Source organism: Brachyistius frenatus, unplaced genomic scaffold (assembly GCF_029030835.1).
Source record: "Brachyistius frenatus isolate BFR_SWC_R1_liver_20210118 unplaced genomic scaffold, ASM2903083v1 Contig_39, whole genome shotgun sequence".
In the NCBI taxonomy this organism is placed as follows: domain Eukaryota; kingdom Metazoa; phylum Chordata; class Actinopteri; family Embiotocidae; genus Brachyistius; species Brachyistius frenatus.
The window spans coordinates 211130-238553 of record NW_027210638.1 but is presented as its reverse complement, the minus strand read 5'-3'; the positions used below and the strand labels follow the sequence as shown (position 1 = coordinate 238553).

The window sequence follows — 27424 nt, the reverse complement described above, 5'->3', positions numbered from 1 at the left end:
AGAGGAAGACAAAAAAAAAAAAAGAGAGAGAAAGAGCCTCATTGGGAGCAGTCTGGGTGAGTTTCCACGAGGTTAAAGGCTGGTGAAAACAAATTTTCCACCTCGGCCGGACAATAGAGTGCAGCAGTTACTAGAACAGAGCTCTCTGTTGTCGTCCTGTCCTTTCTGTCGTAATGGCACTTTGGCTGTTGAGGACCAGAAGCTTCGGTAGAGACAGAAACACCAAAGAGTTATAAATATCAGCTGACATTTTGAATGAGGGGTACCTTTGATCCTAGGAAACAACATGCACACAAAAATAAGACCAAAGGACGTCATGTTGAAGTTGCATTGTAATTGCATTTATTTCTCCAATAGATATTCACATTCATAGCAGTTTCAGTACATCAAAGAAACTATTTAATCCCTACAGTCATGAAAGAAAGAAATCACAAAGTGAAAATCAAGGACAATAAGGGAAAGTATATCATAGAACTAAAACTTTTTTCATAAAAGAAGGTCAAATGGGTCCATATTTGTGGAAAGAAAACTTGGCTTTTACCACAGTGACAGGCAAAAATAACTCATTGGGCTTTCATTTTGCTACAAATGAAAGGATAACACTTTTAAGAAAGGTTCATACATAAAGGTTTGGTAAGACTTCAAGAGAAATGAATGCCTTTTAAAGAAAAATGCTGAATCCCACATGTTGATTTGTCACTTTCAAAACAGCAACTTTTGTTTTCTCTCTTCAAGAATAAAAATAAAGAAAAAAAGGAGCATATACTTCAGTGGATACAGTACACAACAATCCTTTGCATTAAACACTTTAGCTGATAGTTTTAAAGAGAGATTGACTGGCCTTATTCTGGGTTCAGAAAAGTGCAGTAGATTGAGAAAGATATTACAAAGAGAAGATGGGTGTTTTACATACTTCTCATGAGCTCATACTGATGTTGGAGGGCTGTCAGCTGTAGTAATAAAAACACCTTGGTGTTTAGTGAGAACTGATGTGGAGGATTCATTTCCACCTACTTGTCAGTATGTAAAGATGGTTTTTGAATGTCGCCCGACCACAGCACGCAACAGAAAAGATTTTAAATCAAAGACAAGAAACAAAACACCAAAAAGAAAAACATGAAACCAAAGCAAAGTGCCATATTATTCAGAGGGCCAAGTGAAACCACGGGCCCTCTCTACTACAACAGCTCCTGGGTCCAGCTCACTGTGGAGGCCGAAACCACACCAGCCTCCCGCAGCTCTCTCGGGTCTCTTTTGTCTGCGCACATAAAGCTCAGGACAACTGGGCTGTTGACTGGCTGAGGTAAAGTGATGCTCCTGCTGGCCTGCCATCTGTGGGGGAACAGGATGGTAGCTAACGGGAAGACACTCTTCCCCCGTGTGTCATATTTCACCTCTTAGCCTAATTCTAGTGACAATATCACTCAACAATAACCTCCTTCCCAAGTGGAAGGCCGAAAGCAATCCTGCACCAGCGAGGAGGAGGACTTGTGTCACCTGCAAAACAAAAGCTTGTTTGATACATGAGAGGTCTCTAATGCCAACAAGTTCCTCTCAGGCAAATGAGTTCAGTTTTCTATAATGCTTTAAGCTTTGATTATTTGTGGCCCAATAAAGGCAGAAACTTTGGAGGGGAAACAGAGCCCGTATTTGAAACTAAATCCCATCAGTGGACACAATAGATGGCAATGCGCTTAATCAGCATGTTATCAGTTAATTTCTTGCTTTAAGGAATTCCACTCATCCATCACTCTCAGAACATCAAGAAAAGAAACTTCACTTATAAAAGTCCTGTGTGGGAAATATCCTTCAATATACATCTTGTCTTTTGGTGTGGAAGCATTACAACTGTGGGAGGAAAAGTCAGAGAGGCTTCGTGTGGCAGAGGACAAAGACGTAGTGCTTACATAAATTGCCCACATAGTAAGGATGAGCAAGACGGCTTGACTCAGTCTCACCATGGCCTCATGGTTTTACTTGAGGCTGCACGCTGGAGTCAGCTGTGTTAACTAGCAGCCCCACTTGTCCTCCACTAAACCCTGATTTAAGACAGAATAAACAGACAAATGAATGTCTGCCAGCGAGTCTCTGCGGATGGCTCTCGGCACAGAGACAGAACGTGCACTGCTAGGGAGGTGGATGCGATGAGAAGAGGGAGAAGTACTGCGGAGTCGGCCTCTGCAACTGATGGAAAGAAAAGATTTGCCTCTTCCGCTTGTTTGCATTGTGGCTCCGGAAAGTCTCTTATCAAGAAGGCTCCGAAAAGTCTCTTTTGTCACCTGTCTTATTTGCAAGTGATTCCTTTTTGTTTTACTTTCCGCATCTAATTGACGACTCCCCTTGTGTCCTTATCTTGTGAACTGCAAATCTAATCTGTATTACCATACGAAAGCAGATACAAAGGAATTGGGGGGTGACTGTCAACTGTTTGTCACACTGTATAAAAGCTGCCCTAAGAAGGGAGTGACGGGAAGCACTGCTGGGACACCTCTCTTCGAGGCTGGCATGTATTTGCTCCTTCTTGCGAGAATAAATGTCCGATATGTTTGATTTTGAACCAAGCCTCTGAGTACTTTTTTCTAACAGCAACGCAGGGAGGACAAATTATAACATGGAACAGAAAACAAGTGGTCATACACCCAGACTAATGAAACACTTTTTTTTTTACTGATAAAGCACAAATTTTGTGCTGACAAGCACACTGACAGGCTGAGAGGAGGATTGAGGAACTATCTGGCACAGCGGGAGTCGAGGATAGCCACTTGGACACGAGTGTCATTCTTGGTCAAAGCAGAAACTGCTGTTGATGTGAAAAGCCTCGAAGCGTGTCAACACCATGATCTGCCTGCAGATCTGTCATGGCGGCTGATGTGATGCATCAATACATATTGTGTGTTTTGTGCACAATTTGTGTGTGTTACTGACAGCTCTAAGGATCAAAGGCCCAGCCGAAGAAACCCACAACATGGGTTTGTTTCTTTTCTATGCCTGTTTATCCTGTAAACAGCATACTGTGGAAACAGCATGTGATTTTTGGTTGTTTCTATTAAACAACAATATCTGTCCCTTTGCTATTTATTTATTGCCGTTAATTGTTTCAATTCCTTCTATTTATTTGCGATAAAACTGATTTTCTTTCTATTATATAAACTGTTAGTGGTATTAATCTTAATGCTGCTGACGTATGAAGAGTTGGCAGGTCCAGCACTAGTCACTGTTATGTAAAGTCAAGATATCCCACAAATACCAACTTAACAGAGTTAATGCTCTGAAGAGGAGGAAGGGATGAAGACAAGTTTAAGAGCATTGTGAGAATACATTAAAACTATCCAGTAGTGTGTCTACTCCATATAAACTAGGTTGGTTCACAGCATTTCTGGCTTTGAGTTGGTTCTGACTCGTATCACACAACACACACACACACACACACACACACACGCACACACACACACACACACACACACTCAAAAACATACATAAATGTCGACGTCTGAAGAGAAAGTATAACGTATTTTTCACAAATGTTCAGTAATACACTTCATTTGGACATAAAGTGTTTGCAGAGGGCGAAAACAAATGAAAGGTGAGGAGGGGAAACGTGTGAGAGATGAAAGACAAAATGTCAGACGACCTCTCGGGGATTAGCCGGGGTGGATTTTGCGGGATTAAATCTGATGGAGTGTCCTGTGAGAGGGAATTATTGGGAATAATGGTATAACTGTTCCCTCACATGACAAGCCAGTTCCCTTGTCTTCCTTTCTTTTCTTTTTTTCCTTTTTCTTTCGGACAGGCTGCCCCCGAGGCAATGTGAACGCTCGTGTGCATGTTTGTGCCGTTATGAGTGAATGAGTGCTTTCTGCTTTCTGATTCCCACGTAAACACACACAGAGTCGATAAGCAAAAAGACTCCTGACTGCGACGTAGCTCTTTCTTTTCACTCTTCATAACATGGCCAGTGACAGCATGGGTTGCCTGAGCTCGTGCGGCAATGAGATCCCGTGAACTTTTCCAAATAACCAAACCAGCAGGAGCCGTGGGTCTCAGGTGTGTGTGTGTGTGTGTGCATGTTGACATTTGCACCTACTGTGTTTTTCATCAACAACAAAAAAAAAAACTGCCATTAGGCAAAACGAATGCCCGGCAGGTTCAACTCAAAAAGGAGACGCAGGTTCAGCGTACAGAATGTTATAATGTGACTACAATGTTTACTGTGCTCTGTTTGTGACAGCGGTGCCTACAGCATCTCAACAGTAGAGACCAAGCTCCCACAAACAACCTCGACCTCCCCAAACATACATGTTTGATCACTAAAGCTGCACTGCACAATGTCTTTTATACACGCAACTCCTCCCTCCCTCCCTTTCAACCTCACTGGCTTCCTTTTTGTGTGTGTGTCTCTCTCTCTCTCTCTCTCTCTCTCTCTCTGCACATCGACTTATTCAAGGACATCCTAACAGAAAAAAAAAATTCAATTCATCCACGCAGACTGGGCGGGATGTTAAAACAGTGGACCGAACAAAGGCAGTGCGGTTATTGTGAGGGAAATGGAAGCGACTCTAGATAATAAAAACAGGTGCGTGTGTGGATATGCTCCTGACTTTGAGAATAGCACCCTTAATTCAGGGGAACACAGAGGGAATAAACAAACATGGGCAAGTTGGTAAAAAAAACAAAAAACAAAACTCAATTGCAAAAAAAAAAAAAAAGACAAACACAACTTGCTAAATTATATTATTGGACCACACAAAGTGTGCTCGGAGTCAGTCTGGTGACGGTGTGTGAAAGCGAGGTAAGAGTGGTACTCAAACACATGAATGCTCATTGCTCACACACCATCGCTCTCCCACACACACTCCTTGAAGGTGCCCTGTGACATGCTTCCGTTATAAAGTAAAACATAACAGTTCAACGTAAAGTAATACTCTATATATAGCAGGTTAATATCACTACACTTGTCGCCATGGTAACAAGGTTAGAGACAGCTATTCTAGGTTTGGAGGAGGCAGGTAGGACTGCTGAAGGCTGAAGATAATACTATTGTGTGCTCTTGGTAAGAAGACACATGTGATACTACCATACTAGTGGGATAGTAGGGTGATAGCCAGTCGCCGTGGTGACAACAGTGTGGTAGCGCCACACTGAGATGAAGGCTAAGGGTTGGGGATCTGGCAGTGAGATGTGTCCATGATCACTCCGGGCCAGAGGGGGAGCAGCTGCCACCTCCCCGGCCTCATGCGCTTTGGAGACTGCGGTACCTCACGTTCTCTTCCTGGCCACCTTCACGTCCTGGCACTCGACGGCCGACAGCGCTATGAGCATCTGCGCGGCGTAGTAGGTGGCCATGATGATGGCTCGCGAATGGGGCACCGGGAAGCAGAACTTGTTGACGGCAATGGTGAGGTCGGAGACCATAAAGAGGACAGCGCCCAGGCAGGCGGACAGCTTCGTCCAGGTCCACAGGTCATTGGCCAGCTGCAGACCCGCAATGGCCCTCCAGCCCATGAAGCCGATCAGGGCGATGTAGACGGCAACCAGGTAGGTGAAGGGGCCGGACAGGTAGGGGTAAAGCAGGAGGTAGCTTAGAGAGGACACAGCAGTGATCACCAGGCCAGCACGTGTGTTAAGGGGCTTCATCCCAAAGGCGGAAGAGTACAGGATATGGGTGATGGCAAACATCAGGAGGCCTGTAAGACATTATATATATATATTTATATTTATATATAAAATTAAAATCTAAATATGACACACAAAAAGTGTGCTATCAATACATCTAATGTAAAATAAAGCTTCATGAAAATATCTTGAATTAAATCTTGAAGAAAGGCACCTGGTGAAGTGCAAAGCAAGCTCATCTAACATGTTACAAATGTGACCATAATTTGTAGATTCGTCCAGTGTTTCTGTTGGTTGTGATAACTCTGTACTCAACAGGCCGAAAAAAAACAGGAGCAGTCAGACGATCGGACAAAATGAAGAAAAGTTCTCTCACATTAGCTGCCATTTTATTTAGAGGTGAAATCAAAATCAAGAGCTCAGTGAAACTCTGAAAGAATGCGTCTTTTTTTTAGGAAAAACTACAGCTGATCCAGGACTTATCAATGCAAACCCTGATGGATGTTTATTTTCTTTACCTTGTTTGTCTAACCTGGAGCTAAAGGTTTATTTAAAACATGCATAATCATCTAGCTCGAGTTTCTTTCTCCTTTGACCCTTTACAGTGGTAGCATTACCTGCACAGACACAACAATGCTACGATCAATATTAGTGATAATTAAAACTGCAAGAGTTGAAATAAATCAGAATGATCTGATCTAAATTTAACAACAACAACAAAAAAATACTCTTCCAGATTTTCTCTCACCGTGGACGAAGTAGCCCTGCTCCTGCCAGATGAGAAAGGCATCACCCAGAGAAGAAAAGATGAGACCGGCCAAGATCTTGCGGGCATTGGAGTGAGCACCGAGGAAGCTGAAGCCGTGGGCCAGTAAAAAGACCCACAGGCAGAAGATGGGCAGACATTTGATCAGGGCGCTGAACCAGGACGGGCTCGAGGTGGGCAGCCACAGGACAAAGTAAACACAGGTCGCCTTGAAGAACGGCACCAGTTTAGGGCCTTCACTCTTGACCTGGAAGCAGATTTAATATTTACATGAATTAGTGAGTCGTAGCCGGTTGCACTTACATTCTGTGATTTTGTTCAGTGTTTAAACAATGTGATACTCTACATCAACTTAGATTTAGATGCATCGCAGTCGGTCCAAACGTCTGATTAAAAGATATGCATTAAACTCAGTTGTAAACTTAGTTTTCAGGCATGCTTTGATAGTTCATCACCATCAGATACGCACGTCTTGTGGCTGAAACTTGGTGGAAACAGCTAGTAGAAAGGGAAATGCAAAAAGCTCCCACGCTGTTCGTTTGACTACCTGTAACCTTTGTATTTCTTCTTCTTTGACTTATTTGAAGTCTTGTATCACATTCATGGCTCAAGTTCTTCTTTCCAGCTGTATTACCAGTCATATTTATTTCTGTCCAAATAGATGAGGCCCAAAAGGGTCAGAAAAAAAAAAAAAAAGAAAGATAAAGTTTTCACAACACCTCTGGAATGACGGTTCTGAGAATCATTCTGGAGGGGGGTAGGCCCGGGGGATAAATAGATGAGGAGAAGGGAAGAGGCTGAGTAGGGAGGGAGAGGGACTGAGTGAGGGTTCACTAGAGCTGAAATCACTGGAGGAGAGATGAGGAATGTAAGACAGGGAGAAGAGGGGGAGGAGGTGGGATAATGGATCAGAGGGCAGCAGGGAGAGGTCTGACAAGACTGGACAGGAGCTGCTGATTTGATGTCCCAAGTGAATTTTCCAGTGAGCCTTCAGCATCCCTCACCACAAACATCCTGTGGTGAGAAAAATGCTGCAGAAGAAAAGTGTTGCTCTGATTGCTCAGTTCACAAAACCACATGTAACTAGGACAGAAGAAAAAGAAGCAAGGGGAAGCAGAGAAGAGCGACGCTTCGGGGGCGGGGGGTGGTGAGTGGGATGGGGTTGCCAACATTCGGACCACAGCTGGATTTAGGAGAGGACACGTGGAAGGGAGAAAGGAGAGGTGGTGAGATGGAGAGAAGGTTAAGAGAGAATGAGGGGGTCACTTTAGGTCATTATTCTCCTGAAGGAGGGGAGAAATGGGAATGCCCTTGATTGCACAACTGCTCAATAACAAAGCAGACCAAATTACAGTACAGGATCAAGCACAGTGTTTGACCTCAAGCCTGCACTGGTGTACCCGATACCAGCGGGAAAACAACGGCGATCTGACACCCAAGTTCACACTTTTTCGCGAACATGTTCAGACAAAATCAAGAAAGAGGAAGAGCTTTTTCCCGCCTTCGCCATTACTAAATAAATTCACATGTTGCCCTCAAGCGTTGACAGACTACAGTAATGCACCATTTAAAACAAAAAAAAGCCACAACGCTGCTAAGACTCCTGACCGAAACTAACCAGAGAGAACAGTTTCATCTGAACTACACTGGCTCTCTTTATCATTAATATCTGATTATGGAGTATATGAAGCTCCAAATGACTTGAGGACTGACTTAGACTGAGACACCCTACTGTTTTGTGAGCCTTCGCGACCACTCAAAACATCTTCCAGTGGGGTTTTTGGTAGATTGGTTCAGAACCAAAAAATATGACATTTAATTTTGAACTGTTCTCTCAAAGTAGGATTTTACCAGTTTAGCAAAGAATGTATTGTCCAAAATGACATCAGTACATTGAAACAGTTACCCAAAGCATCGTTTTCTGCATTAAGATCTGTAAAAAAAAAAAGTTTTCATGTATATAATATATTCTCCATTATAAATACGTCTGTGATTGGCCAGTATCAGCCGATAAACCAATAAATCGGTCGAGCTCAAATGTATACGTGTCTCTATATCTGTAATTCGTGATATATTTAATTGCTGTTAATTCTGCTTATTTTACAATATTGTACTTAAATCACAGATGTTACTATCTTGGAAACCACTGTTAAGTAGATTATTTATATAAAGCGTTATTTGCAACATAGCGTGTGACCATGATTTTTTTTTTTTCTGAGAATCTATTTATCTAAACAAATAAAGGCTGTCTCAGCTTTCCTTCTATTTTCAGCTTGCTAAACATCAAAAAGAGAAATAACAGGATTTTCCTGCTGTCTGCTCCGGCTACTTGAGCATCAAAATCATCTGTAGTTATGCTGTGCCTTTTATGGTCAAACGACTCTTTGAGTTTTGCTTAAACATCCATCAAAGATATTATCAGTCTTTTCAACATACAAGTAGCATGAGAGGAATTTTTCACAGAGGCAAAAACTAAAGCTGTATAATAGGAACTGGTGCCCTCCTCTTCTCTCCACGTGTGCTTTGCCATGTTTGTGTGTGTGAGTGTATGGTGAGTTTATCTATCCTGTTAAGGCCAAATGGGTGCAAAGCAGTGAGATAACCCTGGCAGCACTCCCAGACCAGCCAATATCAGAATACTGTTTATCAAAGCCGCTGGTAGTTACTGAATCACAGGATACAAGAAAGCACAACATTTTTCTGTTGGGATTCGAAGACGACTCCAAGGAGGCTATCATCCAGCCAGTCTATTTATAAAGTGCAGTAAAATCTGTAGACAGTTTGATTTTTATCTATGGAAATGGTGGACGCATAGATCATCCGTCTAATGAGGGGTTTAGAGAATAAGGGTGGAAGGTGGAAGGAAGTTAGAGCTTCCCATAACCTTTGGTCTGATTCCCGCTGTGTTTCATACTGTTCGGTTTTGCTTGCCATTGTTCTTCTTGTAATCTAGTGACATCTACCCAGTAAGAGGACAAGAATAAAACGGCACTGGTTACATGGGAAACACAAAGGCCACAAAGCATACAAAAGCTACTCTTTCTTGAAGTTTAAACCAAAAACATGTGTCTCAATTTAGCTTAATGTTCAATGAAAGAACATTTTGCTCAGCTGGCTTAGATTTGAATCTAAATTATGATACCATCTGGTGTCCGAATATTACCGTTTTTGTCAAATTGCCTACTCTTACTACTATTTAATTTCCCTATCCCATTATGCTAAGAAGTGAGCAGCAAATTGGTCCACCAAGAAGACGTAATTGCTTGCTGGAATTCATAAACTGCCGGTTGCGATGGTTTAATTTCTCTCAGGGTCAGCCTTGCTCTTCTCCTCACTTTCTTGTGTTCGATTGAGATTGTGCGGCGCGGTGTCGTTTCAACTGCACTGCGCTCACATCCACTGAGGCGTCGGTCTGTCTGTCTACGGGGACACTGAAGGGACAGGGACATTAGTAATGGCTGTTAGTCCTGTGTGACAGGCGGCCGTCGCCAGCGGCGTAAAAAAAAAAAAGAGGATACACAGCCTCATTTGAAAGGCAAAGAAAATGAATCATTTTGTCATCGTCTCGCAGTCTGAGTGATTACATTATAAATAGAGGCTGCTTGATAAAGAGCTGCTAACAGTACAGCTGACTGGCTGCAAACACCTGATTCTGTCCTCTGCTGAACAATGATAGTTAATGATTGACTGAATTTGCATGGTTACTAACAAACATTGGACTGTTTTGTTGGGAGTTAACGTCGAGATGGATTAACTCTCCTTTCCAAAGTGGCCTTGTATCAAAAAAGAAAATAATTATACAAAAAAAATTTTTTTTCTAACTGTTCACTCCTGGTTCAGTTGGTTAAAGTCTGTGTTTCAGTGGTGGAGACTTCACGTCGGCATTAGCTTCCCAGGTTAGCCTCCTAGGTAGCTAGTTATTGTGCTGGCATACGTGCTTCCAGCTTCCGGTCGATGACTTCGAGGCACAACGCTGCTCACGTTTGTGTGACATGCAGGTTTTCGGTTGCAGAAGAGGATGTGGTGATTTTACAGAACTGATAAGTCACGTTTTATGCTGTGTGCATCTTCTGCGAGCCAAAATGCCTTCAGTGACATCTTTGCAGCATACTTTGCTGCTAATAAATGTAATGGCTAAATTATGTGGCGTGGGTAATTGTTTTTCAGATCAACAAATATCCGGCACGCTCATATTTGCACGAGGGTTCCTGTCTAATATTTATCTGCAGTTGAGTTGATGTTTTGAATGAAAAACATCTTGACATGTTGTACTTAGTAACATAAAGATATTTCACTTATTTTATGACAAGGATCTATTTCAAGCTGATTCATTCCTCATTTCTGCCTTTCAGAAGCAGCTTCTTAAGTTTTTTGAAATAAAGTAAAGAACAGCTAGTTATTTAAACCTGAAAGACCAGGTATTTTGTTTTATTAAGGTTTTGTAATTACATACAAAGGTAATGTGAGTGAACTTTATGAGCAAAGAATGAGTCAGTTTTGTGTCCAGGAAAGATAATTGCTCGTAAAATCTACTTTAAAACTTTCGATGTTACAAATATTAATATCAATTTTACTTGATTATTTCCTGAGTAAAAATTACAAGGGATTTATGTTGTTACCGAGCTTTTTCTAAGTAAGTCACTCCAAATTTTTTTCACAACAATAACACTGTTTCTGTTTTCACAACAATATATATATATATATATATATATATATATATACATATATATATATATATATATATATACTGTACTGTATATACTGTGCATTTTATATTAAAACAATTTTTTTACTGTCATTTTATTGCTTTTTGTTATTTTATTATTATTTTATTGCTTTCCTGTATGCTGCTGTAGCGGGGAAAAAAATGTCCCCTTGGGGATTAATAAAGTAACTACCTAACCTAACCTAACCTAACCTAACCTAACCTAACCTAACCTAACCTAACCTAACCTAACAACAGCCCAGGAAGAAACATGCAGCCGTTAGCAGCAAACAAAAAAAAACTAAAGTACAGCACAGAAGCACTGAGTAACATCCAGCCAGCAGGACATCTATTCGACCATTCAGAGTCAGAAACATGATATAGGAAAATATTTAAAGACCTGTAAACTCTTGTGTACTCAACTTGGCAGAGGGGTAACTGTAACATAAGTCTGGTCCCTGCAGGCTCAGCTGGTATGTGAATCATATGACATCTTTATTTCTACGTAGCATCACACAGCTCTGTTTCCTTCCATCCTACAGCTGCTTTAATTCCAAGGATCACTTCAGGTCAACTGTAGACGAGCAGCGCAGCGCAGCAGAAGGTAGCATTCCTGCTCAGAGAAAACCTACAATAATACTGAACTTGAATTATTTGTTTACCTTTGTAACATAACCTGTTTGCTACATTATATACTTAACTTAACGGATAACACTGACAAGCCACTACGATTTTATTAATAAAGCCAAAAAGCAGAGTGAAGCCCCAGCTGTATGTCTGGGCTACAGCAGGTACCTGCCAACAAGAGCAAAGTCCATATTTGCGAAGGCCAGTATGTGCCAGTCTGAGAGTGGATGTGCTCTCAGCGGCTCATTGTACATCATCTGTAAAGGACACCCAAGTTGATAAGTTCCCTTAAGAGCACAACAATCTGTTCGCCAGATGTCAGCGAGTGTGGCAGTGATTCTCAAAACCTACTTTACTCCCAATATTAACTGCATCTTATGTATATGTAACAACTTAGCTACAGCAGCTTTCAACGGGGCAATATTCACTTCCCACAATACATTTGACCTCTGAGCAGAGCTAGACAGCGAACACACCACATGCTCAAGCCAGGGATAGTGAATTTCTGAGACCGGTGTTTTCAAAAATGCAGCAAATTAAAAGCAATAGTCAACGTGCTGTTTTGTGATGTCACCGCTTGCTTACTTTTTTTTTCTTGGAACGACATCAGAAGAAAACAACGCCGCCCAAAGGTGTTTTTTTTTACATACTTTTCACCGCAGCACCGGCCGTGGCTTCATGAAAGTCAAACCCCGAACCTGCACTTTATTCCCATCACTAAGGCAACTAGTCTGTGTGGCAAGCATTCATCCACACAGCCCCCACCCACCCCAGGACAGACATCAGGGTTTACTACAGGCCAAGTTACACCATCCTTCAAAGGGGGGGGGGGGTAACATTTCATAGCAGTCCTGTCACAGTAAGAGGATGCTGGAGCCCGCTTCAATTATTCATCTTTTCTGTCAAAATGTTCATTTTCACGGTCAGGTCCGTTATGAAGCTGATGGGCAGGCTTAAACAATAGAGCCTATATAAAGCTCAGCTTCAGCAAAGGAGATGAAAAAGAAAGGCAACCATAGTCGAGCAGCATTGGTCGGCGCATGCGTTACTGGAGGGCACAGGAAAAGGGGGTGGGGGGGGGTGGGGGGGGGGAGGGGGGGACAAAAAAGGTCGTCACATGACGAGCTTTTCTTTTCGTCTGGGGCTGCCTTTTGAAACGTGTAGAAACGTCCTTATGTGTACGTGGAGTACACCGACAAGGAAAAGTGAACTGCTGCTGAGCTCAAATATCAAGGAAATGGCCTTCATTAAAAGTTATTTCATTGAGTCTCTAACACAAACACATGCATATTGTGCAAATAACCAGACGTCAGCGCGGCTGTTCAAGGGCACCTGGATGAGCATTTTTTTTTTAATATATTTTTTTTTAATTTAGCGAACATGTTTGTTTACTGACAATTAAGAGCTATGCGCTGGTCTTCCCAGACAAAGTATGACAGGGTGTGTGTGTGTGTGTGTCATCAAAACTAATTGCTCAATTAGTAACTGGAGATAATAAAACATGTAAAAACAGAAATATATTAAGAAGGTTATCCTGGGAAGTGTCGTTAACATGTAACGAGCTAAACTAGCTGCTCTTCGTTCCTGTTTGTTTCAAAGGCAGGTTTGAAGCTGACACTCACCACTGTTACCGGTGAAACCATTTCTCCCTCGGTGCTGTCCTTGTCGGTTAAAAAAAAAAAAAAGTGGATAATGTCTAAACTCGTTTGGGTCCTCTTGTTTATGTTGGACTGCCAGAGGGATGCCGATTGTTTTTGTCCTCGATCCGGTGGGCGGTCCGACGTTCAAGGAGGCGGCAGCGGAGCAGCCGCAACGTGGGGCAGCCCTTTTCGCTGTTAACCAATAGGAGCAGAGATTGGGCCCGACGCGGGCGGGCGTTTTACTTTTAACCAATAGGAGCAGAGAACGGTCGTATTTGGGGGCGGGTCAAGACGTCAGGGACGCCCGGATAGGAGGAGTCAGTGTCTTGTTTACATATCGGAGCAGATGGCCTTTATTTACATTTTACAGAAATGGAGCTGGTTGATAAGACGTGTGGAGCTTATTTTGGACTGCGCATTAAACAATTCAGTGTTAATGGGTCAGATCGGGTGCGAGAAATCAGACATTAAAAAAAGGAACTAACATCTATCTGAGACTGAAATGTTTCTCTAATAAAAATTGATTCGGAGATATTCATGAAAACAGACTGTGGATCTTCTGCCTGGTTTCCTTCCATTTGGAGTTTTTGATCAAGTATTATTAAGAATAAAGACATCAAGACCCCTAGATAAATGATAGGAACATGCATATAAAAATCCTCCTCAGTTTAGACTGTCAGTGTTATTACAAAGATGAATTTACACTGGAAATTAATGATTTTTTTTCCCGGTTAATTTCAGGATTAAGGTAATTCTGTTCTAACCTCAGTGGATGGGAAAGCCACTGCTCTAAAATGCATGAAACAATCTGAAGTGAAAACTATTTTACTAAAATACTTGGCAGAATTTTGATCCTTCTACATTACATTTCCAACGAATATATTTTACTCTCCAGTCCACTTAATTTATTTAGAAACTAAGACTTATGAAACATGTATAATTATGTATTACATACATATTTATAATTAATTTTGCCACACTTTTTGTATAAACCTCTGTGATGCGCAGACATTAGTTATTGCTCAGTTCCTGTTGTTATGTCTTGTTTTGTATGTTATTGTTAATATGTAATTGATGCACACATGACATGTACCTTTGTTTAGTTGCTGTGTTTTTTTAACCTGGTCAAAAACAAATTTTAAATACCAAATAAAATGTTAAAATGCAATCATTTTGACCCACAGAGGGACATCTTACACAAGTACTGAACCTTTCTGGTAAACATTTTTTTTGATCATACTTGGCACTTTTGCTAAAATGCGGTTGTCAATGAAGGAGTTTGACATGGAACTGTGTTCTGCTGCATTATGGCATTGATATTTTTTTTAGATATCTACAGACTTCCACCTCTAGAAACCATACGGTTGTAACAGTTTGTGTGTTTTGCAGACAAAAACAAGATATTTGGGCAAAAATATGTTTATTTGATGAGGAAGGAGTGACACGAAAGGAAAAAAAAAAAAAAGAAGCTTTGGTAACACCTCACATGACATTTCTAGAGGTTTTGAGGATATGCCCGTAGACCGTATATATGCACAACAGTAGCGACATCATGTGGGCTACAAGACAACTGTGAAAATGCAGGTTCGGTTTGGACGGACATTGCGTAAGGAAACCCCGGGACGAGAGACGGAAGTGCTGGTCACACGTAAGCGGAATGGGTTTAACGTGAGGTCCCACCATGGACTGTATGGGTCCCACAAGATACAAGTATTACAGCTTGGCTTTCTAATACTCTGTCAGACTCTATAAGTGCTAAACATTGTATTAGCAGATGAGATTATTTTTCGCTGATGTTATTTTTCAGTTAAACTTCTCTTCTCTCCCCCCCCCCCCCCCACACACACACACACACACACTCAGTTTACATTCATGATCAAGACAGGTCACCCCCCTTTTCACATAATTAAGATGAGAGCAAATCTTCGTGGCAAACATGGCTACAATAAGTTTAATTTTTGTTTATTTTAAGTTTATATATTTTAAGAAGTTCACAGGTGTAACATCTCCTTCAGGTCCGAGAGTGTTTTCTTCCAACGCTGCAGGCTGTTTGTACCAAACTCACTTTGTTCCCTCATAAAAGAGCAAAAACTTCTTCTTCTTCCGTCAACAAGAAAACCATCATTTTAAATTTATTTAAATATATATATATTTTTAAATACCACATTTATAGGTTACCACATTGTAGTCAATTACTTTACACAAGCATTTGACTTCACTTTATTTATCCGATTATTTATTTATTTATTTCAATTACTTTACACAAGTATTTTAAAATGTATCCAAATTTGACCCAACACCTGTTCAAATATCACCTATCAAAACGTGTCCACTCGCAAGACGTCTTTCCGCGAGGAGTTCTCTTTCTGCGTTTGCTGACTCTTTGTACCGTCACAAAGACGGAAGTACGTACACGAGAATCATCTCACTTCCGCAAATTACTCTTCGGACCAGTAAATCTTCGTTCTTTCTCGCTGCATATCTCCACCAACACCCGGCATTTGTAATGACCGAGTTTTGGTCCTTTTTTTGTTTGTTTTTTCCCCTCTCTCTCTCTCAGTAGGATGTAACCGTGCAGCGTTTGGATGGATCCGGCCTCAGTTTCGCGTGTTTTCAGAGCACAGAGCAAGTTCGTCTTTCGGGCTTCTTGGTTAGCCGACGTTAACGTTAGTAACGTAAGGCTACAGCTAAACGCAGCTAGCGCGTGCTATCGTAAGGCGATGGAGTAAAGTGGCATCAACTTTAATTTAGTTTACAGTTTTGTAGCCTGATGAAGTAAGTTCCTAACAGAGCTATCTAGCGGTTTTGAAAACTAGACGGGAATCTCGGCTCTCCTCGCTTTCGAGTCGCTTCCAACAGCCCGTTTGGCTCAACTGCCCCCCCCTACCCAAAAAAAAAATGATGGACTTCGATAACATATTGGACATCGCCTCGCAAAATCGGGGCCTCGGCACTGTGCAGGTGAGTTAAAGGATGTGCAGGTGAGTTAAAGGCTTGTCTCTCGTGGCCGATCGATGAGGACCAGCGGGGACGCCGCGTAAAAGCGCAAATGCGGCTAACCGCTAACCTGCAAACTCATGACCCTGCCTGCCGGGATTTGAACACGTTTGCAAACCAGGATCTTTAAAGATCAGTATGCTGGATAAACAACAACAACAACAACAAAAAAAAACATTCATACCCCTGTAAAATAAAATGTCAATATTATAGAGACTGTGCAGCTTCTCCAAATTCACAAACCTGAACTTATCAACGTGTTGTTTGTGTCTCTTTTTTTTTTAAAAAGCAAAAGCAAAAGAGGTACAGCTTGCAAGCCGGACCACCCAAAAAGGACCCGAAGTCGAAAGGTGTAAATCCTGCTGCTGTGAAGGCGCTTCTGAAGAAGCAAGTCATTGACACTAAAACTAAAGGTACCAGTGACAAAACGTAGCTGGTGTACATTACATCGATTTTTTTTTTTTTTGAACATATTGTACACTGTTCTTCATTTATTATGTCGATATTTGTCTACTTTTTTTTTTTTTTTAATTTCCAGAACTGGAAATGAGGAAACAGAAGGATGAACTATTAGCCAAGAGGGTTGAGTTAAAATCCGATCGTAAAGCACGAGCCATGGCGTCCAGAACCAAGGACAATTTCAGAGGCTACAACGGCATCCCGGTGGTGGAGCTTCCTAAGAAGAAGAGATCAAAACTAGAGATGCAGCAAGATAGTGGGATGGATATGGAAAGATTTAGGAATAACTCGATTGACCCAGAGGACGATGAGGACAACTACGAGTATGAACAGACGGATTCGGAGACGGAGCCGGAGCCGGTGAGACCAGGGAGAACCACAAGTGTCGGTGGGAACGGCAGCAGCAAGTCATCTTTTAAAAAACCCAGTGGGCCGCCCAAACCCGCTCACATGAACTTTGCCGACTTACTCAAATTGGCAGAGAAGAAGCAGTTTGAGCCAGTTGACTTAAAACCCAAGTTGGTGAAAAAGGAAGAACGGCTTCGCACCGCTGACGAGATAAGGGAGCTGGAGATGGAGCGCAAGGCCAAGAGACCGGAGAAAGACAGAGACGGCAAGTCTCAGTCTACCTCCGGTTCAAGTCGAAAAAGCACTTTAGAGAAGGAACAGAAGAACTGCAGACCACAAAAGAACCCTCTAGAAAAGCCAAGTCTTCCCAGTGGTTCAGGGAAGAAGTCGCATCCAACACATAGCAGCGATAGAGGCTCGTCTTCTTCTAAGCCGTCTTTTAATGACAGAGAACGAGACAGAAGCAAGACGTCTCACAGCGATAGAGACAGACCCAAGACGAGCTTGTCCAGTTCGTCGGGTGCCATAAGCGGTAAAGTTCCTTCAAAATCTACATCATCTCAGGTTTTAGCCAAACAAGGGGGCCCCAGGCCCTCGTCTAGCCACAAATCCAGCACCTCAAGTGACCTTAGCTTTAAAAAAGAAAGCTCATCATCACTTGAAAGAAGAGCGTCAGGTATTCCTGGAAGCAGGCCCTCTGGTACAGCTGTCACAGGCCAGAGGTCTCAACACGGCAGCTCCCAACAGACCAGGCCCAGTCAGGGCAGCTCTTTCAAGCAAGGACCAACAGTTGGAGGCCATAAGACTGGGAGGGGAGAACCACAGAGGCCTGGAATTAATTCTGCAGTAAAACCCGGTGGTAATTCAGGGATGAGACCTTCGGGTGTCCCTCCTAAGGCAGCCGGTCAACCTCACGCGAGGCCCGGAGGCTCATTCCAGACAAAACCTAGCAGTGTGCCACAGGCCAGGCCTGGCGGGAGTGGCCTACAGGGTCACCCCGGAGGCAGCGGATCCCGTCCTCCGGGGATCGGGCCGGGTCGGCCGGGGAGCGGAGGAATGGCACCGGGACGGCCGACTGGCAGCACGGGATCAGGACCCGGGAGACCCAAGTGTACTGTGGTGTCGGAGACCATCTCGTCCAAGAATTTTGGTGGACCCAGGCCGGGTGTCCCCCCTCGGCCAGGCATGCCACAGAGGCCCGGGATGGCACCTCGGCCAGGAATGCCACCCAGACCTGTGATGAACAGACCACCAGGTAAGAGCCAGAGAGAAGATAGTTATGAAATTATTATTTATGGACCTCGTGTACTAATTTATAGTCATAGAGCACATTTCAGTACAGCGTTACCAAGTGCTCACGTTCAGACAGATGAAGCAACTAACAAGGACAAGACATTAACAGCGGCACTACTAAACTCGTACAAAATTAAAACAATAATCATGTTGATATTCCAAATTGTAGTGAGACAACAAATGGGGTAAATATTAAGACCTTAAAGACATAAGTGAATTCAAACTTTGGCCCAATGTGCTTAACCGATTGGGGGTAAATCCGAGCTGCTACGCAACTTGAAAGGAGGCATTTTGAAAAAAATGAAGCCGTTTTCTATACGCGTATTTGGTACATTCTTTTAACGAGAGCAGCAAAAACAGGAGCGGACATGTTTCCTGTCTTCCTCAAGCACGTTGTCTGCTGCTGGCTGGTTGTAATGACATTTGAGTCGGCACATTTTTATTCAGGGAGAGAATATTATTGTTATTATTTCTTGTACTATATCCTTTCTTTTTGCTATTCCATCAAAAAAAACCACATTTTTCCATCGTCCCTCAGCAGCAAAACAAATACATTTCAATGTGAAGTTAAGTAATTAGAATATTTATATATTCACAGCTCATGCATCGTGGCTATCAATTATAATATATAGTTGCTGACAATTTGTAAACAGCCAGGAACAACAATCGGAGGGTTTGTTTGTGTCAGCAACACTCGGCAGCCTTTGTCTTCATTTGTGGGTCAGAGTGCATCAACCTTTCTCGCAGACATAAACAAAACGTTATTTCAGGGTCGTCTGCCTTCTCGTGTCAAAGTGACTTTTTTTTTTTTTTTTTTTTTAAACTGGAGTTCAAAAGCAGAATTCACAAATCCCCAGACCGCCAGTTTAAACGTTTCTTAAGCGCCCAAAGCACACGATACCGAATCATTAAGGTCTTCACACGGTATGTTTATGTTCAAGAGGGAAGAAAGACAAATAACGTCCGTGTTTACCATCCAGGGGCAACGTTACCACCCATCACATCTGCGTACAAGAGGAAATATGAGGACGAGGAGGACGAGGACTCAGAAATGGATGATTTTATTGACGATGCTGGTGATGAGCAAGAGGAAATTTCCAGGCACATAAGGGAAATCTTTGGCTACGATCGAAAGAAGTAAGTGTTGTCCCCCGTATATTCTGGTCATTTCACTCAATCGTGAACCAAATTCTAAACTCTTTTAAACTCCTCAGATACAAAGATGAGAGCGACTATGCACTTAAATTCATGGAGAGCAGCTGGAAAGATTTGCAGAAAGAAGAAGCCAGAAGGTACAGTCTCAAACTCTTGTATTATATATATATATAATACCTTTTGTTCACAGAGTTGTAGCATTTGCCTCGTTTATAATGTATTTTTTGTTTGTATTCCTGTGCTTTTGCTACTTTAGCCTGAGAATGGCCGTGCAGGAGGATCTGGAGGAAGAGAAAAGAGATGAAGAGGAACTGAAAAGGAAAAACGACAAGAGGAAAAAAACAAACTGAAACTGAAACTTCATTTCCATCGAGTTGACTAATAATAACTTAAAAAAAAGAAAGAAATAGTCCTTGTTGTCCCCCTGAAAGATGGGACAGCCGGTCCACCGTCTTAACACACGAAGCCCACTTTGGTCCATGTTGCTTTTATCTCTGCTTCTTTCTCTGTGTTTGGACAAAAAAAAAACTGAGTGCAGTGACATGCGACTGTCTCAACAAGAAGAATTTTTACAAAAAAAACCCGACTTGATAAAGACAAAATATGCACAAATCATTCAGGCATTATATTATTTATTTCCCCCACTGAGTGCAGGGTTTACAGCAGTCCCGATCTGTAAGACGAGTTGAGCTGCGAAGACGTCAATAAATATGGAAGTGTGATCTTTTTTTTTTTTTTTTTTTTTGGTCTTACAATAACATACCATGTCAAGTGTTTAAAAACAGGCTATTTTTGAGCAGAAGATGTCGTTGCATATTTTTCCAAACACTTTGATTGTAAAGTCAGTTGAAATATGCAGAAAACATTTCCATTTGATAACTTGTGTGTCTTGTCTTTAAAAAGGATTTGACAGAAACGATTGCATAAAGGCTTTTATTTAATTGTCTAGTTTTACTTCCGAGTTTCTCAGTCTCTGACAATCTTAGGAATATATAATAGAGTTCAACTACAAATGTCATCTGTGGCAAATGGTGTGATTTTTGGTTGTTAGACGAAGCAATGAAACGTTTTCTTGCTGTAAATTGTGTGGAAAGCTGTTTCATTGTTTTTTTTTTTTAAGTAATTCACTTGATTGAAAGAAACTTACTGAATGGTGAGCAAAGTTCTGGTGCTAGATTGGATCAGCAGGAGAAATGCTCTGCTTTGTGATTGGTGATGTTGGGGGAGGGGGGGGGTGAAGGCCCTGATGGTGTTAGTTGAGTGACATCCAACCAACCACAACAGGGTAAGAGCTTAGCATCCCTCCGGCTGATCCAATCTAACACCAACCTGATAAACCTGATAACATTAGTTTTAGGCACTGGGTGGAAGAAATACGGAGATCCTTCACAAAAGTACAGATACTGAGAGAGCAAAGAAGAAAAAGAAAAGTTCTGATTCACAAATCTGTTTTTTTTTTTTTTTTATTCTCTCATCTTTGATTTTTGGTGAGAGATTGGATCATTTGAACATGAAACCAGGTGAAAAGTTCAGAGGGGAAAAAATAAATCACTTGATGGCGCTGTTAACAACTCATCTGCAATGTGACCCAGACCCCACACTGATTTTTTGTTTTTTTTGTGAGAGGTCAGATAAGAAACAGGTTAGAAACCACCGGTTTAATATTTAACAAAGTTGTATTTCAAAAGTGTAATGGTGTCAAATCTTCATCTTAAAAGTTACTGAAGCGAGTAGAAATGTATTGAAGTAAAAAAAAAAAAAAAAATACAACAAATGTAGTAGAGGGGAAGTATAAAGTAGCACCAACGGAAATACGCAAGTAAAATACAACACTGACGTTCGCGTCAGGCACGTTGAGTCATTGCGGGGCCTTTTGTTCCCTCACGGCTGGCCGTACCTGACGTCACAGATGGGCGGGGCCGGACTGCTCCCCTCGCTTCGCCGCCCCTTGAAAGTTTGCGGAAGTTTTTTTTGTTGTTTGTATATTTTTTTTTTTCCCCAGCAGAAGTCGACCGTCAGGAGGGTAAACATCTGGGGAAACGGCGTCGCACTCGGAATAGATGGACCTAACATCAGAGAAGATCCAGCGGATCCTCTCCAAGGTGCGTGTTATTTACCTTTAAAAAGCTCTTTTAAGTGAAAAACAACAACAAAGAAAAACAAAACAAACAAAACAACCTGATCTAGAAAACGCAGGCTGGTTCACGTTAGCCGCTGCCAGCCTTCACCGACTGGCCGAACCAGCTCCGTCACTTCACGTGTTACCGAGAAACCTTTTAATGACGTCGTCTTCACTGACTCCTCTAACATCAACCTGAAATAAAAAAAATTAAAAACAACGCTTTAAAAAAAATCTATTTGTGTGTAACTGAGGAAAATATTCTACTTTTTTTTTTATTTTTTTTTTTTTTATTCCACTTTAAAATGCTTTGAAGATGAAGATTGGACACAATTTAAATCTAGATTATCTAAAATATATATATATTTTTTTTAAAATACAACACATTGTTAAGAAATTCAAACCAGAGTGAACAGCTTCATCAAATAATTTCGAATAATGTTCCAAATGATCCATTAATCTGTAGATGATTGATTTGATGATGTTTGATCTTTTAAAATGTCTGAAGATAATGGTACAACGTGAGTAATCAGTAATCACTGATAAAAAAAAAATCATATTTTCCCTTGAATATTAGTACAAATTTCACGATGTGGCTGTTGAGGAGCTGCAGAAAATCCACCGGGTGTACCCGGGGCTGAAACCATCCACGGGCACGTACAGTGAGTCGGTTCACTCCGTCTACCTGCTGTAGACTTTCACCTTTTTGTCTTGTACGCATAAAAAAAAATACCGATGGCATCTCTTTTGAATTTACAGCATACAATGACAGCACCCAGAAAGATCTTGTGAAATTAACCGGTAACATTCCTGTCCAGTATGAAGGTGAGGCCCTCTCTTCTCCACCGATTCATTTGTCCGAATTTGGCGAGGTCATTTATTTAGTGCCGATTCTGCGTCCCCGGTCCCCAAGGTTGCTCGTACAACTTCCCCATCCAGCTGTGGCTGCTGGACTCGTTCCCCTTCACTCCCCCCATCTGCCTCCTGAGACCCACTTCGAACATGGTCGTCAGAGAGGGAAAGCACGTCGACGCCCGGGGACGCATGTACCTGCCGGGGCTGCACAACTGGGATCACGTAAGGCCTTAATGAACCTTCTGGGTGAGATTTCAGATGTGAGATTTCAAAGACCAGCTGCTGTGGTGTTTGTTTTTCGTCATCAGTTTTTGTTGCTCCGTTACAGCCCAAGTCGTCCGTGGTGGGTCTCCTGAAAGAGATGATCGCCAAGTTCGAGGAGGATCCCCCGCTGTCCTCGAAGGCCGGCAAAGACGGCAAAAACCCCCACGACCTCCTGGCGTTGGTCTCCGACCTCCAGATCAATGAAGGTGCTCGACTTGATATGCAACTTTTATGATTAATGATCAACGGTGAGAGAAGTGAAACGCTAAGGAGCTCGCCTCGCGTCCGTTTCAGGTGGAACCGGACATCACGATCAAACGATCAACAAAGTCTCCGTTATTGGAGGAGGAGATTTAGGGATGGCTTCAGTGATGAGCATTTTATCAAAGGTAGATGTTTATATTGTATTTTAGTCGATGGTGTATATTTTCCCAGCTTCAATTAAAATGCCAACACTTCATTTTTTATTTTTTTTTATCTCCTCATCTAGTGTAAAGTGGATAAACTTGTTTTCATTGACATTGCTGAGAGTTCCACCAAAGGCGGCAGCACAGACCTGGAGATTTTCGATCTGCCCAGGGTCGAAGTGTCCAGAGGTACGTTCACGCTCCGTACCGTGGCGTAGTAATAAAAGAGGGGCCTCTTGCCCGAGTCACGTCGTGGGGAAAAACGGCTCTAAAGACCGAAAGGGAAAAAACAACAACCCACAAAACACCCACTGTGGTTGTCCAAAATGAATGATGTTATGGAGAGGATCAAACCATCTCCCGAGTTTCATGCAGATTTGTCCCCAGCTGATAACAGCGAAGATAGTCGTGGTCTCATCATTTTCCAAACCATTTCCAAATACTTCTGAAACGGAAATCTTACGGGAAGCGGCTCAGTTTTCAGAGAGCGTCGTTTGAAATTTACAACCGGGCGTTTGCGGCTTTTGATTTAATTTCACGTGACGCATACGGACACGTGTTGACTGGCCCAGATTGAGTCACATGACCTTGAAAATAGTCTTTGACAGCAGATTTTGTTTTTTTTGTGGTGAATTTATTGAATTTAAGAGCTAAATCAAAGCAACGTGATGATCAGTAGATGATTAGCACATGAACAGTGATAAGGTTATTACCAGGTTTGCTTTCTCGGTCATCACTGCTGTCAGATTGTATAAAAGGTAGTGGACCGGCAGTTTACTTTGGGACTGTGCTTGATGACTCGCCTCTCCGACAGCTGTTTACTCATCAGGGATGAATCCAAATTTAGTTTGTGTGCTCGAAACAACAAAGTTTGGATTGTGCGCGCGGGCGCGAGCTGCTGATGACACTTTCCCCTCTCGTGTCAGACATGTCGGCTTCGGCAGGCTCCAGGGTTGTCGTGGTGACTGCGAACTCGTGGAGCAACGAGCAGTCGTACGTCAGCGTTGTTCAGACCAACGTCGATCTGTACAGAGGGATAATCCCAACTCTGGCGCGTATCAACCCAAACGCTGTGATGCTGATTGCATCACAACCAGGTTGGTAAACATAAACAAGACTCTTTTCTATGGACTTCACTCAGTCTTTACCCATTTTGTATCATCGCCTCCGTTTCCCTCTCCTCCTCCTCCTCCTCCTCCTCCTACATCAGTTGACATCATGACCCACGTAGCCTGGAAGCAGAGCGGCCTGCCTCCGACACGGGTGGTCGGAGCAGGCTGCAACCTGGACTCGGAGCGACTCAGCCACATCCTGGACATCAACTTGAATACTCACAAACTGGCCTGGGTCATAGGGGAACTTTCAGACGACAAAGGTGAGTCAAAAAGACTCACTTCAATATTTACGCGAAGCCTCTGCGTTCCACTGACAGTCGGGCCGAATCACCGACTCAGCATTTACACGGGCCGCTCTTTACACAAAATGTCTCATCTGCTTTACTGACCCGTTTTCTTTTCAACGGCGGCCATCGTCCTCTCGTCTGTCCTTTTTTTTTTTTTTAATTCGTTTCGTTTTGAATTGTATCAGTCTGACCACTAATGCCGCGCGACCTGCTGATCTCGTGCGGTCTCCTGTCATTTCAAGATTCGTGACGGCCGCCTGTAAGTGATGCACACGAATTGAGATCATCGGGTGTTTTTGCGTTGCAGTCGCCGTGATGAGCAACATCAGCCTGAGCTCCAAAGGCCAGCCGGAGATCGCCCGGGGGTCCAACGCCACCAAACCACTGTTAGACAGGTACTGGCAATGAGTGTTTAGGGAATTTTGAGGTCAGTATTTCAACCCGGACCCCGATTTGCCGTCATTTTGGGATCAAAGTGACGAACGAGGACGACGGTTTATGAAACCGCTCCAATGCTGAGGCACAGAGGGCTGCAAAACATGCTGCAATGCAACTCCTTTGAGCAATTGCACCCCCGTAAATGTACCTCCACTTAAAGCGCTCGTTTTTGCAGCTGACCGCTCAGACCGAGGACACGCGTCCCGACACCACGACGACAAAGATCCCCAATCGAGACGTCTCCGCGAGAGGACGTTACCGTCTCTTGATTTGGGATCCTTTCCGTCACGTTATCGGACGAGTACATTAAGAATCCGAGCTTGCCGACGGCGAAAACAAGCACTTTGAATTGGATGTGTATTGATGGGGTGCAATTTTCCCGAAGTGTGTTCTGCAGCTGAAGAGCTGTCACTCAATAGCGGACCAGTTTTATATGTCGTTGGCACTATTTGTCACTCGGACCCGACACGAGTCCAGGTAGAAAATTCCAAGATGTCCCTTCACGACACCCTGCGGTTTTGGAAACTTGTTAAGATTCAGTCGGCGGGAGACGAACAACACGGGTGCATCTACTTGACCGCGCTCCGACAACGTTACTTAATACATGTTTTTGTTTTTTTTTAAGCTATTTTTCTGATGCGGATTTTTCCTTTTGTGCCCGCAGAGCGTTTTCGATGCTAAAGAACAGAGGCCAGCGGTCCTGGTCCGTCGGGCTCTCCATCGCCGACATCACAAACAGCGTCCTGACAGACAAGATGAAGACGCACTCCGTCTCCACGCTGGCTCAGGTAAGCGCTACCGAACGTCTCGACGTCAGAACGGCACACCGACGCTCACCGTCATTTCTTCTGCCGTGCGAGTGAAGTCGGATTCGTGCGTGTTGCGTTTTCTCCAGGGCTGGGGGGGCATCGGTGCGGAGGTGTTCCTCAGCCTGCCGTGCCTCATGGGGTCGAATGGTTCCACGCGCCTGGCTGGGGTGTCGCTGGGACAGGAAGAAGACGCCAAACTCAGGGACAGCGTCGCCTCCCTGTCCAACCTCATGAGTCAGCTCAGGATGTGAAGGACAAGAGCGGCGCGTTGGACGGTGGACGTTGGACGGTGGCTGAGCTGAAGTGGCACGGCGCTTCGGTTTTTTTCGATTTACCCTGAAGGTTTTAAGTTAATGGACAACGCTTCTGCCTTAAAATATGTATAATTAAATGGCGAGGCTTGTCCCGACATTGTGCACTAAATCAATAATGATGTACAGATTGCCTTTTGTACTTGAAATGATCAGGGCTATGAGAAGCAAAACTTGATACATGAAGGCAGTTCTAGTTTTTGGAAGTCCTGGAGTTTTCTGCAAAAGCATTTGAAGAAACGTGATGTTCACAGTCCTGCATAACTGCGTTTTTGTCAATAACAACTTAAGTTTAAGACGTATGTATTTTAACCCTTCATTATTTTATTGGAGAAAATCAGGGTGGTAGAGAAAGTATGTTGTATATAAAACAAGTTTTAAATGCCTCAATATTTAAACCTCCGTTGCACCTATTTTTGTTCACTCTGTAAAGACTTTGCACAGCTTGATATGAAACTATCAAAGGTATGTACGGGCAGGAGGACTACAGGATTTTGTGGGCGTGCAATAAAATACATGAAAAGGAATGTGGATCGTCTTTGTGGAAAAGAGAAACGTACAGACAACCAAGGTTTTGTCTCTTTTTATAAAACTCCCAAGTGGTTGCAGAAATGCACATAAGCTTTGGTCTGAGCACCGATGGTGCAGATGTAAAGCAGATCCATAGAGAGAAGGGGTGTTACACTTGGTGGCCAGGTCACATGTTAAAATATACTCCAGCAGGCCAAACGTACTTGTTTTTGCCTGTATTTCATCCTGAGTCCAGACCAAAGTTTTTTTAACTTGCAACTCTCGTTGCAAAAACAAAACAAAACGACACTTACCGAAAACTGCAAAACCTGTTTGTCGTGACAAACGTCAGTGCAAAAAAAACCCAAAAACTGATGTTTAGACGCGATATATAATGGCATATGTACAACTCAAAACAACAATATAAACATGTTTAGACTACACAGTAGGTCCTGGTACAGTATATTATGGCTCAACTTCCATTGGTGAAGAACTTCAGCTTCGAGCAATTAAATTAAAACTGACGGCGAGGTCTCTGCAATGGCTCTGAAAGATGTGAATGAAGTGGTGTGTTTCTCTCTTGGTTTGTAACAGTCTTAATGAAATATGGGATTCGTCCTTCTATTCTACGCTTAGCTTTGCTGTATTATGTGCACATTCATCAACAGGCCTTATACATCATATCTGTGGGCAGAAATAGTTACTA

General features: G+C 42.7%; 3 protein-coding genes across 3 annotated transcripts; 2 read left to right on the top strand and 1 right to left on the bottom strand.

Moving 5' to 3' along the window:
* Window positions 1-319: 319 nt before the first annotated feature.
* Window positions 320-13472, bottom strand: tmem86a (transmembrane protein 86A). The gene is made up of 3 exons (XM_069701874.1): window positions 13334-13472; window positions 6362-6626; window positions 320-5684 (listed from the first exon to the last, which is right to left on the bottom strand). Exons 1-3 carry the CDS (start codon window positions 13352-13354, stop codon window positions 5257-5259), a joined length of 714 nt encoding a protein of 237 aa, XP_069557975.1. The 5' UTR covers window positions 13355-13472; the 3' UTR covers window positions 320-5256.
* A 2318-nt stretch (window positions 13473-15790) lies between these two features.
* Window positions 15791-20557, top strand: spty2d1 (SPT2 chromatin protein domain containing 1). The gene is made up of 6 exons (XM_069701856.1): window positions 15791-16312; window positions 16638-16761; window positions 16887-18410; window positions 19429-19585; window positions 19663-19740; window positions 19860-20557. The coding sequence occupies exons 1-6, from the start codon at window positions 16250-16252 to the stop codon at window positions 19951-19953; spliced, it is 2040 nt and encodes a 679-aa protein (XP_069557957.1). The 5' UTR covers window positions 15791-16249; the 3' UTR covers window positions 19954-20557.
* A 1052-nt stretch (window positions 20558-21609) lies between these two features.
* On the top strand, window positions 21610-26173 carry uevld (UEV and lactate/malate dehyrogenase domains). The gene is made up of 12 exons (XM_069701873.1): window positions 21610-21705; window positions 22300-22384; window positions 22482-22547; window positions 22636-22799; window positions 22906-23047; window positions 23136-23230; window positions 23332-23437; window positions 24175-24345; window positions 24459-24623; window positions 24958-25045; window positions 25753-25876; window positions 25984-26173. The coding sequence occupies exons 1-12, from the start codon at window positions 21664-21666 to the stop codon at window positions 26146-26148; spliced, it is 1413 nt and encodes a 470-aa protein (XP_069557974.1). The 5' UTR covers window positions 21610-21663; the 3' UTR covers window positions 26149-26173.
* The last annotated feature ends 1251 nt before the right edge of the window (window positions 26174-27424 follow it).

What these genes read in the sequence shown, in the direction of transcription:
- tmem86a (XM_069701874.1), bottom strand. Translation starts at nt 13,354, where the DNA reads ATGGTTTCACCGGTAACAGTG. An exon ending in TGGTTTCACCGGTAACAGTG is followed by an intron (nt 6,627 to 13,333) that starts GTGAGTGTCAGC and finishes ATCTGCTTCCAG; the next exon opens with GTCAAGAGTGAAGGCCCTAA. An exon ending in GCAGGGCTACTTCGTCCACG is followed by an intron (nt 5,685 to 6,361) that starts GTGAGAGAAAAT and finishes AATGTCTTACAG; the next exon opens with GCCTCCTGATGTTTGCCATC.
- spty2d1 (XM_069701856.1), top strand. Translation starts at nt 16,250, where the DNA reads ATGATGGACTTCGATAACATATTGGACATCGCCTCGCAAAATCGGGGC. An exon ending in TGTGATGAACAGACCACCAG is followed by an intron (nt 18,411 to 19,428) that starts GTAAGAGCCAGA and finishes TTTACCATCCAG; the next exon opens with GGGCAACGTTACCACCCATC. An exon ending in TTTGGCTACGATCGAAAGAA is followed by an intron (nt 19,586 to 19,662) that starts GTAAGTGTTGTC and finishes TAAACTCCTCAG; the next exon opens with ATACAAAGATGAGAGCGACT.
- uevld (XM_069701873.1), top strand. Translation starts at nt 21,664, where the DNA reads ATGGACCTAACATCAGAGAAGATCCAGCGGATCCTCTCCAAG. An exon ending in TCCAGCGGATCCTCTCCAAG is followed by an intron (nt 21,706 to 22,299) that starts GTGCGTGTTATT and finishes CTTGAATATTAG; the next exon opens with TACAAATTTCACGATGTGGC. An exon ending in GCTGATTGCATCACAACCAG is followed by an intron (nt 24,346 to 24,458) that starts GTTGGTAAACAT and finishes CTCCTACATCAG; the next exon opens with TTGACATCATGACCCACGTA.